At 46.3% G+C, this 15,554-nt stretch overlaps 4 protein-coding genes across 4 annotated transcripts; 2 read left to right on the forward strand and 2 right to left on the reverse strand.

Annotated features, from left to right (window-relative positions):
- Positions 1 to 36: 36 nt before the first annotated feature.
- On the forward strand, positions 37 to 1,069 carry HD556DRAFT_165484 (uncharacterized protein). The gene is made up of 3 exons (XM_041309771.1): positions 37 to 619; positions 683 to 796; positions 854 to 1,069. Exons 1-3 carry the CDS (start codon positions 409 to 411, stop codon positions 994 to 996), a joined length of 468 nt encoding a protein of 155 aa, XP_041163525.1. The 5' UTR covers positions 37 to 408; the 3' UTR covers positions 997 to 1,069.
- Positions 1,070 to 3,415: 2,346 nt separating this feature from the next.
- On the forward strand, positions 3,416 to 4,605 carry HD556DRAFT_1349773 (uncharacterized protein). Its single transcript, XM_041302336.1, has 3 exons — positions 3,416 to 3,838; positions 3,888 to 4,016; positions 4,064 to 4,605. Exons 1-3 carry the CDS (start codon positions 3,625 to 3,627, stop codon positions 4,333 to 4,335), a joined length of 615 nt encoding a protein of 204 aa, XP_041163526.1. The 5' UTR covers positions 3,416 to 3,624; the 3' UTR covers positions 4,336 to 4,605.
- Positions 4,606 to 6,161: 1,556 nt separating this feature from the next.
- On the reverse strand, positions 6,162 to 6,877 carry HD556DRAFT_1349785 (uncharacterized protein). The gene is made up of 3 exons (XM_041302337.1): positions 6,635 to 6,877; positions 6,475 to 6,582; positions 6,162 to 6,418 (listed from the first exon to the last, which is right to left on the reverse strand). Exons 1-3 carry the CDS (start codon positions 6,801 to 6,803, stop codon positions 6,180 to 6,182), a joined length of 516 nt encoding a protein of 171 aa, XP_041163527.1. The 5' UTR covers positions 6,804 to 6,877; the 3' UTR covers positions 6,162 to 6,179.
- A 1,591-nt stretch (positions 6,878 to 8,468) lies between these two features.
- HD556DRAFT_1305833 (uncharacterized protein) lies at positions 8,469 to 9,009 on the reverse strand (the record flags this gene model as incomplete). Its single annotated transcript, XM_041299837.1, has 2 exons — positions 8,469 to 8,786; positions 8,827 to 9,009. The coding sequence occupies 2 exons, from the start codon at positions 9,007 to 9,009 to the stop codon at positions 8,469 to 8,471; spliced, it is 501 nt and encodes a 166-aa protein (XP_041163528.1).
- Between the last annotated feature and the right edge of the window lie 6,545 nt (positions 9,010 to 15,554).

Consider the following 15,554-nt stretch of genomic DNA (forward strand, 5'->3'; position numbering starts at 1 on the left):
ACATGTCGGTTTCTTCCGAGGACTACTCCTTTCCAGTACTGCCCCAAATCTAAGCAGCTGTCTCCGAGTGACTACTTATAGCTGTGGGCGCTTCACGGTAAAATGCTGTCCCCGGTGAACCGAAGTTGCACATCTAGGTTTGAACAAACGTGCCAGTGGATGTGGCATCATGTGCCAGTGCAAGCGATGTCCACGATAGTCTATGATCTACATTTTTATTGCAAGATTGCCACGGTGAGCACGCAAGTAGCAATTCAACGTTGTCTTAGCGTTCTGAGGTGCAAGTATCATTGTGTCATACTGCTCTTTCAAAGGCATGCCAATGGGACCCTGTGCGCTCCTTGTACTCGTCCGTCGCTGGACGACAAGTATTTAATCCTTTAGTGAACGCATCTGCGGATCATTGAAATGTCCGAGTCTGTGGTCATGCATTCATTACATCATTCTCAATCGCACTCCGCAAGCTTGGAGCGTGCGAGTTCAGCCCAGGACAAGGCCATGTTGCAACGGCAGTACAGGGCAAAGGAAACGCATGCACTTGCGCAACTCCAAAAATTACTTCATGACATCTCTCCAGGCGCAGATACCTATGTGACTCGACTTGGGACGATTATTCAAGGTAACCCGATTTCGCTACCTAGCCCCTAATCATGGCGTCGTTGAAACTTAATTTTCACCGCAGCTACAGAAGTGATTAAATTCCTTCATTATCGCAACACCATGTTGGAGGAACTCCATGAATCGCCACATCCGGAACCAGGCTATGGTGCCACGGCCTCGATCGACTGTCATCTGGGTAAGCTTTCTTCACTTTACAAGATATAGCACAGGACCATTGACCTGTTATTCGCAGTCCAACACCCATTGGCTGACTGGAAATGGGGCAATGACCATGTGGATGAAAGACACCAACACTCGGATGGCGCGTGGAACCCAGGTTGTCCGACATCTTTAGATGGTGTCGCGATGTCTAGCAACAGATCCGTCTGGTACTAGCTAGTGGTAACCTCGAGACGGGTTTTAATTTCGTCTCAGTTGAGCTCGCTGCGACCGATTGAACATATGAAACCGTCATTTACAAATGAATACTTGAATGCTTCTTCAATAATGATTGGATCATTTCTTCTTGACAGGAAAAGCCAAACAAATGGATCAGCGATGGATCAGCGCGCGACGTCAGCATTAATGATGGTTCCAAGTTACGTGGTGCTTATATAAACGCACCGTCAGACTGCAACTGCCAAGGGAGCATGGAGGATACCTACTAAGTACTAAATATTAAATGCCCACTTGAGTTGTTTTACAAACTATACATATACATATATAGCCCTTCATGCATGTACGAAAAATTTTCATGCCATTCTTTGTGCAGTGCCCTCTTACCACTCCACCACCATGTTGCCGAGCTGTGGCAAAAACTAGGTACCGAACAGTGTAACGTAAGAACGTGATGAAAAGAATACGGAACTCTTGTCGGCTCTGATAGCAACAAAGTCGATCCTCCTGAGTACACTAATACTTCAATACGACGATGCACGATTTCAATTGGCTGAGACCTTGCAAGTTGCAGGCAAATATAAGTCATGTATCGTGTCTTCTGTGCATGTCTAGAAACCCATGTTCATACCTCCGCATACTACACCTGCACATCCTGCATCAGTACCTTGCCTCGTGCCCTCGCGCAAGCACCCCGCACCCAATTAGCTACCAGACCAGTTTTTACATCCCCTCGGGAATTGCCAGCCAATGAGTTTCGATACAGTATTAATAATTTAAACCACATGTACTGTCGGCATTGGGTCAGCCTAAAATGACAATAAACGTGAAAAAAAAATTGTGATCTGGTAGTTTCACGACGTACCTCCCCAATTAGCCGGCCCATATCTCACCCAGCTCCTTCCTGTGAAGTGGGCTTGCTATACGATCAGTAGCTAGAATACATCAAATAGAACATACTGAATCTCTATGTGTTACCAATGGCATCAGAGGGAGTGCATACTAACTATAATACTTTATACCTCATATTTACAAGAAAAAGAGCAATGAAAGGTCCTTGCTTGCTGCATGGGTACATGAGTAGTAGCCTAGTCCTTCAATGGAGAACAGCGCTAGCGCTCAGCATGCAAGAGAGTTCAACAACTATCTTTAGAATTTCGTTATCTCCAACCCTGCAAAAAATCACTTTGGTTGTTTATAGTACTTAGTGCTCTGTGTACTATGCGATATAAGGAAAATACTCGTGCTAGAACGATGGTAGACTTGGAGCTTGAAGCTTGGACTTGAAGCTTGAAGCTAAGCTTGACTTAAGATCTTAAGACCTTATCACGAGTGTCAGATAATCGGCCTTTGCCGACAGTAACGGCCTTTTCATCCTGCAGTACATTCCGATGATTCCGTATAAGCGTTAAATTAATCGATGTTTCAATATAGGAGGCACTCAACTCGGAAGAAATCAATTGAACAGCTTTCGACCGTCAGACGATTAAAATAATCGTCGTGTGTCAATTCCTATTTTGAGAAAAAGTTTCTCTCGAAGTTCGGCTTCCTGTATCTAAGAAAGGGCAAATAACCTTACAGCAAGCTAGGACAAAAAACACTAGTGGCTTGAACCGAAACATTGATTGGCAGACCTCTCACCTGCGCAAACTTCCATTCCGAAGTGACTATATGGTCCGAGTTTGGCCGGCCGCATAGTTACGATGCCTGCTGATCAATTTCGGCTGCCCAGCGGCCGTCAAGATCGTGGGTACTAGGCACTGTAGGTCAAGTGCTGCTCCGAGGATCGTGTACGCTGTATATCGTAAAGGAGCAAAGTCGCTTGATTCTATAGGAGTCTAATCAATAACTCGACTGGCTAGAAGCATCTCCGGGCTTTGCAATGATACGGTGACGACCCCAAATCGGTGCACATCATAGGAGCGTGTACCAAAGTGGCTTGATTCTGGTGTCCAATCAAGAACTCGACTAGCTAGAAGCATGCCCGGGCTTTGCAATGATATTCGCTGGGCAATCCCAGATGCACATGTCTCCAAGTTCAATAGACGCGTGCTAGTAGCGCTGCCCATGTGAGTTCTGCCATTCAAGTTCTTGCTGTAGCAATACTCCCAGACCTTGGCATGATAGAGCGCGGGATGTACGGAGATTGCGATGCCATGGTTTCCTATTATTCTGCACAAAGATCAGCTTATCAGCGTCATTCCAAGTATAACGCAGTTCAGAAGTACAAAGTACGCTATCAATTCGACGCCTGTACCTCATCATGAGGTGCAAGGTGCACAACTAGAGCGCTTTTGGCAGTGCGTCATGCACAGGTTTGAGATTCTTTTTATATCCGAAACGCGCATGACGTCAGGCGAGATTAACAGAAGGTAATCACGTGCATTTATTCGCACGCACTCATCCATAAGAGCTTCCGAATAACGAAAGAAGGCTTACCACCAAGCCCGAACTTCATGCAGGCGAGCGTTAATTCATTTCGTCCCTGCACATCATTGGATTTTTAGGGTTCAACTATCCCGTTAAGCCAGGAGCTGGACGTAAGTTGTACCTATTGGCCGCCGCTGGCGCCTATCAGATGGCACAATTGTGATCGGCATATAAGGAGGCAAGCCTCGAGGTCACCTTATGCCTACCGTACTGTCCTGTTTCGCATCAGCTGCTCCAACTCCATCGCAACTTGAACACCTCGTGGAAGCAATGCCAAAGCAAAATAAGTCGGTCTTGCAAAGACAGTACAGGAGCAAGGAGCTCGATGGGTTCTCCTTGGTACGGGCGGAGATCTATCATGCTAGTAGAGGAGAGTTAGACCCCAAGACAAGACAAGATGTTCTACGAAAAGGTGTGTATATATATTAAATGAAAAAATAAAATTTGCTAAGTGTCTTCAGCTGCACGGCTGATTAGGGAGCTTTCTGTGTTGAACGCAAAGTTGCAACAACAAATTCATGTAAAGTCCCGTCAAACCGGTTCCGAAACGCCACCAAGTTGTGCAGGAGGGTTTCCAACAACAATCAGTAGTAAGTATATTCTATCCACAGGCAATCCGCACCTCATTGGCGCCCAGCAGATCCTTGTACGCAAGGCCCATATTCTCCTGTACTTTACGATCATTTCATCGAGCAGCCCTGTCAGCTCGTAGGCATACCGCCGACCGAATCACATTCATATATCACCAACACAGGGTATGAACTGTGCGATGACGTGTCATTGGAGAACACGAGCACAACCCCGGCATATGATCAGATCATCAGCCAGGCGAATCCTCATTGGAGTCCGGATCGTCAATATTACAACCATGGTGAACAAATATACGTATGCAATAATAGAATTGCCTAGTGTACATCAACTTCTTACTACCCGTGATAGCCAGATTTTTTATCTGTTGGGGGTCGATTTACGGCGTGAATCACATGTACATTCTCAGACTCTGGCATTTAATTCCGGGCAGGTTGCGTTTCGTAAGCCCTTGTTCGATGACACCGACGCTACTCGCAAGCGAGTGGCAAGTGCTTCCCGAGACTTTTTGTGGAGAATATGCAGGGCCCGAGTCTTTCGGGGCCTTTCATAGTTTAAACATAGATTCCGACTTCTAGACGCGCTCGAACCCGCCTGCATCGAGGCCCGGGGTTTTCCAACTTGCCGGATCATGCATTTACAGAATTTACATGAACTAATCGTAAATTTCTCCAGTAATCTCGATTTGTCTCTATTCCACATCTTCGCGTCCTGCAATCTTCTGCCTGGTTTGCATCGGGATATCGCACCAACATATGGAGATGTTGACATCAGGTGCGGAAGGATCTGAAGATGTTGTCCGTCATCATCCTCGCGGACATGGGACCAAGTCATCTGGTGTGCCGGACAAAACCTCCAATCTCACAATGCCGCCGGATTACAAGTTTAGTTAGCACCTTCAAACTTCGAAAAAAATCTTACAAGGCGTCGACAAACCACAGATTGAGTTCCGCGGCATGCTGCGTTCAACGTAAGGCCCATTAAAAGATTATCATCCATTTATAACGACATGCACTAAGTTGGCTCTTAAAATGTATTACATGGTATCGTAAGGCCGAAATCTTTTTCTGACATATTGATGGGTATGGAGCATCAGGAGAGGAGGATGAACTCACTTTCCGCAAGAGGATCCTCTGGAGAGAGATTCAGATGAACCCACCAAGGAGACATCCTGACACAGGCCTGTGGCTCAAGGGTCATTCATACCGCCGTGTGATCATCTTCAAAGTGCTACCGAGGTAACACCGGATACAGCTGTTCTTTCTGAGCCGAAGTGCATATCATATGATTAGTATCCTAGACTCGTAACCAGTTTTTACTAAAGTGCTTAACGTAGTAACGGTAAGACTGGCCGGATAATCTTGGAGAGATTTCGGAGGCGAAGCGCGGAGTTTCTCAAACATTATGCCTAGTAAAAATCGGTCGGACGCCTTCGCATCGAGATTGACGGATTTGTAAGTTTGGAGTAGCTATATTCAGTAGACCTAGATCGATGAAAATCTCACTTGTGCAGATTGAACAACATGTGTACCATTTGAGCAGTACATGCTCGATTGCTTTCAATTTCCGTGCGAGGGCGTCCGACCGATTTTATCATCGATATCGCGCATCGGAGTCGAGCAGCACTGAGTACTGAACGTTGAACATTGAATAGGGTGACAAAATGATACCACTGAATGCATCCCGCACGTTCATGCTCCAAAATGGGTGCTCGTAAAGTCCACCGGTAGATTGTCGATAGCTTCTAGAGCACCACACGACAAAGGTGGGACAAAATTAATGATAAAACTTGCATATGGTTGGAGTCGACATCGACATAGCATACAGTCTGCACGACGGTAGACACATAAGCGATTGGTTACCGGTTACCGCCGGCACGACCGGTATGATACTAGTATCTGTTAGAATTTAAACTCCGTGCTTCGCCTGATTGATTTCGCCATAGACTCGTGACCACGTCACTCCACTTTATCCATGGACCATGGTGTTATAAGCCAGGCTGGTCACGAGCCTAGATATCGCCATTGAAGTACACAGCACACCAACCAGTTACAACCATCCATTATAAGCGTGCCATCACTATAGAAAGCTCGGCAAGTTCTAGTATTCTACATTTACTTCAGTTTCTATTATAATTTTCTATCATAGGAGATGCGAGACGCAGGCTAGTTCGAGGGGTATCCAAAGGACGTATACTGGTCGATCTGATTCAAGCTGTTACTGTATCGTGGGACGGTACTCGTCTGGTCCCGCATGCCCTCCAGCATGGCAGCATCGCACACACCAGGGCTCATACCGATGTAAAAATCGTGCAGTGTGTTTTGCGATACGATTTGTGTCGTCCGGTGCGTGAAAGCCGACTTGACATCACCATTCCAGTGCAAGGACATGTCAGGTACCCGCACTGTAGGGTCTGTTCATCAGACAATTGCAGCCAGACTTGCAGAAGCTGACACCTACTTTGTGTCACCATATGGCCCTCGCCGTTTGTCCGAGATGATTTAAACATGTAAAGTTGCTGCTGCAGCTTCAGATTCATCAGGTTAAGCTGCCGGATATGTTGTGCAGCTAACCATACATTGAATCCTTCTGTGGCTCAAATTTTTACCGGTATGCTCACCTTTTGATAACGTCTCGTATTTTGTTTTTGGGGCTTCCTGATCATCTGTCGATTCGCGAATGGCCTCGCGAAGCTCTGCAAAGCCGTCGGTCTCCCTGTCTCTGTATTGCTTTTGCTGCGTGGATTTGTTCTGCCTGTATGCATGGTCTTTGGTATCGTCGTGCATCATGTCAAAAGCCCCCGAATTTGGAGGGAACGAGGATATACAGTGTGCTTGCTCGACAGAGGAATGAATCACAGTGAGTCATAGTTGAATCATCTTAAATACATTTCCGTTGCTACCTTTCTTCATGAAGGTGACAAACACAGCACTGAGATTTCTTCCCTCGTCTTCGGATGTAGAGCAAGCACAAGTCACAACTGACACGCCAGATCCTGTAAATGCTCGTAGCTATGCTCTCTCAACGATGACATCGGCCGGACTTCAGGCTCGTCGACCTCATGAATTTGGCCTGAATGCCACATGGTTGCCTTGTCTTCATTGTTCCCAATCGATCCTCGTGTCAACTTTTAAGGTCGCTCGTAGCGCACAGGACCGTGCTCAAGTCAGGGGTAACGTGCAGGGGTGGTATGTTGGGTGCTGCCGACGGTGGTGCGTGCACTCGGTTGGTTTATTGCTCAGTTTGACATCCGAACGCTTCTCTTCGCCTCGATGCTTCTAACGTGCATATCATAGTCTCTCTTCGACACTCATGCGAAACAAACAAGTAGCGCCCTCATGGAAGCAAATTTCATCCGAAGATGTCGGGTCCGAAAGGTAATCAGGTACACAATACGAACATAATTTCATTGGCTGGGCTGGTCAGTGCCTTCAGGGATGCAAACTCAACCTAATTTCATTGGCTGGGCTGCACGTCAGTACCTTGAGGTATGCGATTTTGTGCACGCATGAGGCGTCGAGGCTATACGCATAGTGACTCTTCTCGGCATAATGTATATTGTCCGCAAATTCTCCGAGTCTATTACAAGTACTTGACCAGTAAAGCCGAACCTTGGTCCTTGGCGGCAAGTCTCCTTTCATTGAGCAGCCCTTACGAACCTTACCGCGATACAATAGAGCGGTGAGTGGTATTTGTTCAACACGTCCGACACATCCGACGTCCAAGTGGAGCGGGTGCAATGTCAATAACATACGTTTTATCTTCTGCCGTCTGTCTCTGATGTCACAGTTATGGATATCATATACATAAGACTGCTCTTAGATAGTCCATGTTGTCTTGGATTCCAGTTTTCGGGTGTCGTCGGGAATGACTCTTGGTTTCCTGCCATCTTGTCTGAGTTCATCGATGTTCGACAACAAGCCCTGATTGGAAGACAAACATACCACTGATACATCCTCGTTGTTCCTTCGATATTTTTCGGTAGTGAATACTGCATCGGGGAGACCAGAACCCACGTTACCTCGATTGGAGTTCGAACGTTCAGCTTCTGCATTTTTTTTATGTTCGTCCAAATATATCACCAACCTGGTGCCACTTCCACAGCCTTATTTCAGTGCCTCCGTAGTATCATTGCCATGACACTGATCGACAGGTTACCAAGCCAACCGTTATGGACTCATATGGTAGCAGTAGAATCTTAAATGTTACGCTTGGTCTCTACATTAGTGGCAAATCACCTGAAAGACGGAGGCAAAGGCGGGCCGTCTTAGAAATGTGTAGAATCAACTGTTCTATCACCCAAGCGGATCCTTAATAACATTCTTGTCAGTTCACAAAGGAGTGATCCAAACATTTCCAAAAAGCACAAGAAGAACTACTGGGACTATGTAATGTAATAAATAGTGAGGCATATGTTATCCTATCCTGCTCCCGCCACGTGGCATTGATGTCATTTAAATGCCCCTGCCTTGTCCGGGGTACCCTCGCAAGTAGTTCGTATCCGGCAGTGCAGCATTGCCAGAATAATATTGATCGGGATACTGCGCGGAGCTGAAGTTATTCCCCGGAGCACCGAAACTAGACTCAGGAACATAGGGGATAGCGGTAGTTCCCCCCGACCATGCCCCGTGTGTCTGACCACCTGTGTGCTGTTTAGCATCTGAGTGAGTCCAGTAGCCAGGTAATGCACCTTGCGCTCCCCACGACGAATGAGGTACTCCGTTGAGTTGTCTGCGTAACTCTTCATTCTGACGACTGAGCTCTCTAATTTTCTGTGCAGCTGGAGTGTGGGTTAGGTAATCGAATATTAACAGAGTGGATTGACATGCCTGCCTTCAGTGTTTCATGGCGTTTCGCCGGGTCAACCCTCCCCGCCGTCACTTCACGAATTGCTAGCTGAAGATCCGCGAATCCCTCTCCCTCCTTCTCTCTGTATAGGCGCTGCTGATCTGCCTTGCTCTGAGGCGACTCAATGAAGTTTGAGTTGAAGGACATATTGAAGGTGTTGGGCGTGCTCCGAGTGAAGTGTTGTGTGATTCGAATGAAGTTTGGGTGTGATTTGAGCGGGTTCTTTGCAGACTATTTATTCATTGTCGTCTCCACGAGTGCGGGCTGTTTAACGTTGTCCATCATTGTTCATCTTCGAGGATATTGCACGTCACTCTGCAAGCAAGTATCCGAATCGATCGAGAAAGTGTTATACTCCACGTTGAATCGATGTCTGTACGTCTCCCCGCCAGTGCCACAACGCACAGGGATCACAAGAAGAACCTAGTTGTTACTTAGACACGCCATCAGCCTGTTCACGGGTATCAGAAAAAGTGTTTGCGTACCTTGTTTAATTGCGAAGTACTAGAAAGATGAATACAGTGACTGTCATATGATAAAGCCAAGTGATTCCGTAATTCATGTCAACTGGCGATCGCCGAAACATTATCCGTGTTGGATCATTGGTTTATCGATGACCTGTGCTTAAGAATCGCTTAAGGACGAGTACGTGCTCTTTGTTCTAGTTAGCAGTGTCCCGTGGAATACGGGAATCCAAGCTTCAAGTATGGATCAATTGCACTTACGGCTTTAATTTATTCCGATCAGCTTTCCAACTACTACTATCATACACTATCTTGCGATTGTTGATGAGTCGGATCGAAAAATCATCCTGCTGCAGTGTGATGTGCATCGTAGTGAAGCTATTGTGAACCAGTATTTCTGCAACGAACAGCGGCATACCGTGTATGTGATCAGGGCAGCATTCCATACATTGTTACAACATAGCGAGGTTCCTTGTCCTAAACGTGCTTGCACGAGAAACTCGGAGCAGACTCAACCGGTCAGTAAATACTGATCTCAGAAGTAACGCGATGACTCACCTATCTGGATAATAGCTCCGATCGTCCTCTTTGGTTCATCAAGGTTGTAAACTTAGCCCCACTATTCCCTTCTGTTCTTTTCGCGAACCAGTGACCGTGAACGTGGGGAACAAGCAAGCGAGAAAAAGATAAAAATGCACTTGATAAGATATCTTGAAGAACTACCTCGTCATCGTGAGATGTGCGTGGTACCGGTACCGGTGCAGTGAACACATCGGAGGTTTCAACGTTTTACGTCTTGCAAGATTTCAATCAAAAGCAGACCTGGACCTGGCTAGACCATTCCAGAGCAAGTACTGTCGAATGTAATTTCACTGGCGCTGTGTGAATTGAATTGAATGCTATTTGGAAATTGGCCAATGCAGCTTCACGACATTCCCGACTTCCCACGAATGGCCCTGATGCGTGGGAACCCTACTGCAGATGTTAGTTTGTTATACTGAGCAAAGTCTGTCATGAAACTTGCGTTCTGCGTGTTGATACTAGATGCGCGAAAGAAGGAACCTAGTGTCAATGCAATCATGTTTCATTCCACTTCTCGAGTCCCTGGACGGCACCTGTCTCACCTGCTTGCACAAGATCACCGAGTGCTTTGCGTTTCAGAACTTGTATGATCCTGAGGTGGCAGCTGTTGAGCACGGTGTTCTACATATTCCTCCTGTCATCAGCGCATCTCTTACTCTCGATTCAGCAGCTATGCGAGCTTCTAAAGCCATGTCCTCACCCAGCACGTGTTGATGATCTTGCTCGCCGTTTAAATCTTGAAGCTGAAACACACTGACGTCCCGATATGTATTCGTCGATTGGCGCTAGGCTATACAAGAAGCTCTCTCATTAAAAAAACGAGTGATGCACTTGCGCCAATCATTCCCCGCAACGCGCACTATACCTATCTCACGCTGGAGCGAGTGTTTTGGGTGATGTTTATCTCGCGTATTTTCTGTTCTTGAGCTGTCGGTCACTCTCGGTCAAGGCTGTTTTCTGTCAGGTTCTCGCTCACGAGTTAAATTGGCATGTTTGTTACTGAACGTGATGTCGGAGAATTTGATACTGTAGCCGGTGAGAGTGCTAGTATACTTATTACAACCATTTTATGCGTTGTCTTCTAGCGCTAGTTGAGCTCACTGCCGGATGTAACAGCGCAGGGGTGATCGAAAATGCCTCTTCATCCTTGGATTCTTTCTCCTCAGTAAGCTCGTCTTTTTGATACGAGTCTGCAAGGCCTCTCCTAGTATTTCAGGTCGAGCACCGCTGGCAGCCAATGAATGCTTCACTCATACACAACATGTCTGGTCAGAAGGGACTAATTTCCAATCTTGCACTATTTCAAGGTCGAAGTTCGGATTATACAAGGTACACCTTCAAGAGAGATACTCGACACAGTCTCAAGTTGCCCGGCTTACGCCCCTACATGCAAGCGTCTTAATCACAATCCAACTGCTCTCCACCTTGCATATCCCATTCTCGGAGGACAACATAAACGTTGGTATCGTATTTCTGTACATAAATGATGCATCGATGAATGCTGATTACGAGCCGCGTGGCGGCAATCACTTGCATGACGTTCTCCATAGTTGTTTATAAACACACTTCCTGATCATTTATTCACTGGGGTTTCAACTACGTAGGATTGATCGTACCGTTGTGCTCTTTGTATCTTTAGTTGGATTTAGGGTTCGCATATCAACAGAAAGCCGACGCACAGCTGTCATGATTCATAATGCAATCGTCCCGGAAGTTGCAAAAATATTTCCGATTCTTAATATTGAAAACCTTAGTTACAAACACTGACCCGATCATATCGTATCACGGATCAGTGGACCTTATAGAGCAAGCAGTGTAGGAGATCGAGCATGAAATGCATGCTCGTTCTTGAACTCGAGGTTGATTTATCTATACTGGGTAGCCGGCATAGCTTATTGTCAACGTTCTGGCTGGCCTAGATATCAACCCGACTGCCCGCCGATAAGATACCGATCTTTGTTGTCGCATAAATTGTTAGCGATTATCTTTGATTGCAAAGGCGTGTGAAGGAACGGCTTCGGTGTACCATGGTCGCGACTGATCCAGTTTTTGTGGGAGGGGGACTTCGTGATCACAATCACAAAGCTACAATTGAAATGAATCCGGAACCGTTGTAGCCTAAACCTCACCGGTCACCGGTGGTGAACATTGTTCATAATTGTAAGTCTATACAAAAGGATCTGTTCTGAAACCGAGAACCGTGCGAGAGAGTGAAACCTTGGCAACCTTTGAGAGTGGCCGCAAAGGAATCTGTTTGCGTTTCACTGTCCAACAGGAGCAGTAAGGATGAGAATACAGCGCGATTCGTGGAATACAGTGGTTCTTGAGCAGTTGGACTTCGACGAATCGACAATGTAGAACTGTTATTCGTACTCGCGGTAGTCGCCAGCTAGTGTTTATAATTTTATCGTTGAATTCGTCACAAAATATGATTTGTGGAGAGAAGAAAGCATGTTCGATGCAAGCGCGAGCCCATTAGCCAGTATGTGCGGAGAGCTTCGTCAATGTCTGTTTCACAGCCACGATGAGAATAAGCAACGCACGATTGCCGTCACTGAGAACTTCTATTGGTTCCTGTGAAAATAGCATGGGCAAGGTGAGACAACAGTGGGTAACAGGAGGACAGTGAATATCGTTTGCATAGAGGTGAAGTGTGAGTAGGAGTGCCATCATCGGTCACTGCAGAACCAATAATCATGGGATTCATGGCGCGAGCATGCGTTAAATCGCTCCAAATGCTCCCATTGAGTCACCATCGGGTAAAACGATGTAGCCGTTTGATTTCCAGTAGTTTGTATTGTCGTATTGTCATGATACCTGGATTCGTTTTGGACAGCGACCGATTCATGAAAAGTACAGGTGGTCGCCATATCATAGCACTGGGACGAAAGAACAAAAAAGGAGCAATGAGAAGTGGTAACAGGATGTGAGCTTGCCAGTCAGTGTTGTACGGCGTGCTGGAAGGTGTGGATGGTATCCATGTATGGCTGATAGTGTCGTGAAACAAAATGGAAGAGCAACTTGGAGGCAAATAAATTGCAAATGAGCAGAACAGCATGATGGCGGTGGACACGATTGACACCGAGCCGGCGGCTATCCGTGCTTAGATAAAGACTCGCACATAGCCCTTCTGATTTGAAGACTAAGTACTCAGTACTCAGTACAAACTCAGTATTCAATATTCAATATTCAATACTAAGCGTTCGATAAAAATGTCAAGTTGTTCAGTGATTACATGTGATATACGATGCACAGATATTCTTAGGAAAACTAATTAGTGTTGAAATACGGCCATGCCCCGTGTGTCTGACCACCTGTGCGCTGTTTAGCATCTGAGTGAGTCCAGTAGCCAGGTAATGCACCTTGCGCTCCCCACGACGAATGAGGTACTCCGTTGAGTTGTCTGCGTAACTCTTCATTCTGACGACTGAGCTCTCTAATTTTCTGTGCAGCTGGAGTGTGGGTTAGGTAATTGAATATCAACAGAATGGATTGACATGCCTGCCGTCAGTGTTTCATGGCGTTTCGCCGGGTCAACCCTCCCCGCCGTCACTTCACGAATTGCTAGCTGAAGATCCGCGAATCCCTCTCCCTCCTTCTCTCTGTATAGGCGCTGCTGATCTGCCTTGCTCTGAGGCGACTCAGTGAAGTTTGAGTTGAAGGACATATTGAAGGTGTTGGGCGTGCTTCGGGTGAAGTGTTGTGTGAGATTCGAATGAAGTTTGCGTTCTTTGCAGACTATTTATTCATTGTCGTCTCCACGAGTACGGACTGTTTAACGTTATCCATTATTATTCATCTTCGAGGATATTGGACGCCACTCTGCAAGCAAATACCAGAATCGATCGAGAGTGCGTTATACTCCACGTTGACTCGATGTCTGTACGTCTCCCCGCCAGTGCCACAACGCACAGGGATAGAGCACAAGAAGAACCTAGTTGTTACTTAGACACGCCATCAGCCTGTTCACGGGTATCAGAAAAAGTGTTTGCGTACCTTGTTTAATTGCGAAGTACTAGAAAGATGAATACAGTGACTGTCATATGATAAAGCCAAGTGATTCCGTAATTCATGTCAACTGGCGATCGCCGAAACATTATCCGTGTTGGATCATTGGTTTATCGATGGACCTGTGCTTAAGAATCGCTTAAGGACGAGTACGTGCTCTTTGTTCTAGTTAGCAGTGTCCCGTGGAATACGGGAATCCAAGCTTCAAGTATGGATCAATTGCACTTACGACTTTAATTTATTCCGATCAGCTTTCCAACTACTACTATCTTGCGGTTGTTGATGAGTCGGATCGATAAATCATTAAGCCTGCTGCAATGCGATGTGCATCGTAGTGAAGCTACTGCCACCAGAATGAGTAGTGGCATACCGTGTATGCGGCTCCTTGTCCTAAACGTGCTTGCATGAGAGACTCGGAGCGGACTCAACCGGCCAGTCTCAGAAGAAGTAACGCGATGACTCACCTCTATCTGAACATGATAATAGCTCCGATCGTCCTCTTTGGTTCATCAAGGTTGTAAACTTAGCCCCACTGACCCTCCGCGAACGAGTGTTATAATATTGCCATGCACGTGGTGAACAAGCAAGCGAGAAAATACCTCATATGCACATGATAGTACCGGTGCAGTGAATATTTTTATTTGGCCATTGCAGATCCCCGACTTCCCACGGATGTACTTAAGAGGAGGCCAAGCCCGGATGCGTGGGAACCCTTTCGGATCGATGTCGGTTCGTCGCATATTCAATTATACCGAGTCAAAAGTCACTCAAGTCTGTCATCAAACTTGTGTTCTGCGTGCTGATACCAAAAGACAATCAATGCAATCATGTCTCATTTCACTTCTCGAGTCTCTTGACGGCACCGGTTTCGCCTGCTTGCACAAGATCACGGGGCACTTTGCTTACTGTTGAGTTTCAGAACTTGTATAATCCTGAGGTGGCAACCGCTACATACTCCTTTTGTCATCAGCGCATCTCTTACTCTCGATTCAGCAGCTATGCGAGCTTTTAAAGCCATGTCTTCACCCAGCACGTGTTGATGATTTTGCTCGCCATTTAAACAAGCTGAACGTCCAGATATGTATTCGTCGATTGGCGCCAGGCTATGCAAGCTCTCTCATCGAAAAAAAACGTGTGATGCACTTGCCAATCATTCACCGTAACGCGCATGATACCTATCTCATGCTAGAGCGAGTGTTTTGGGTGATGTATTTCGCTGTCGGTCACTTTCGGTCAAGGCTGTTTTCTGTCGGGTTCTCGCTCATCAGTTCAATTGGCGTGTTTGTTACTGAACGTGACATCAGAAAACACATGAATCCTTGATATTGTGACCGCGTAATATCCCCCTCCTTTGTAACCGGTGAGGAGTGCAACTATTTTGTGCGTTCTCATCGGAATCAATCATAGGACATTGTCTCGTGCTCTGTCAAGGACATGTCAGCCCATCTAGAACGCAAATAGAATGCGCTAGCGGAGGTACGAAATAGATGAAGTCGGCTTGACCTGTTCATTCACTTCAAGGTACCTCGCATATCCTGTTCTCGGAGGACAAAATAAACGTTGGTATCATATTTCTGTATATAAATGATGCATCGATGAATGCTAATTACAAGACGAACCACGTAGCGGCAATCATTT

Source organism: Suillus plorans (genome assembly GCF_016647745.1).
Source record: "Suillus plorans strain S12 chromosome Unknown HD556scaffold_12, whole genome shotgun sequence".
Lineage (NCBI taxonomy): Eukaryota > Fungi > Basidiomycota > Agaricomycetes > Boletales > Suillaceae > Suillus > Suillus plorans.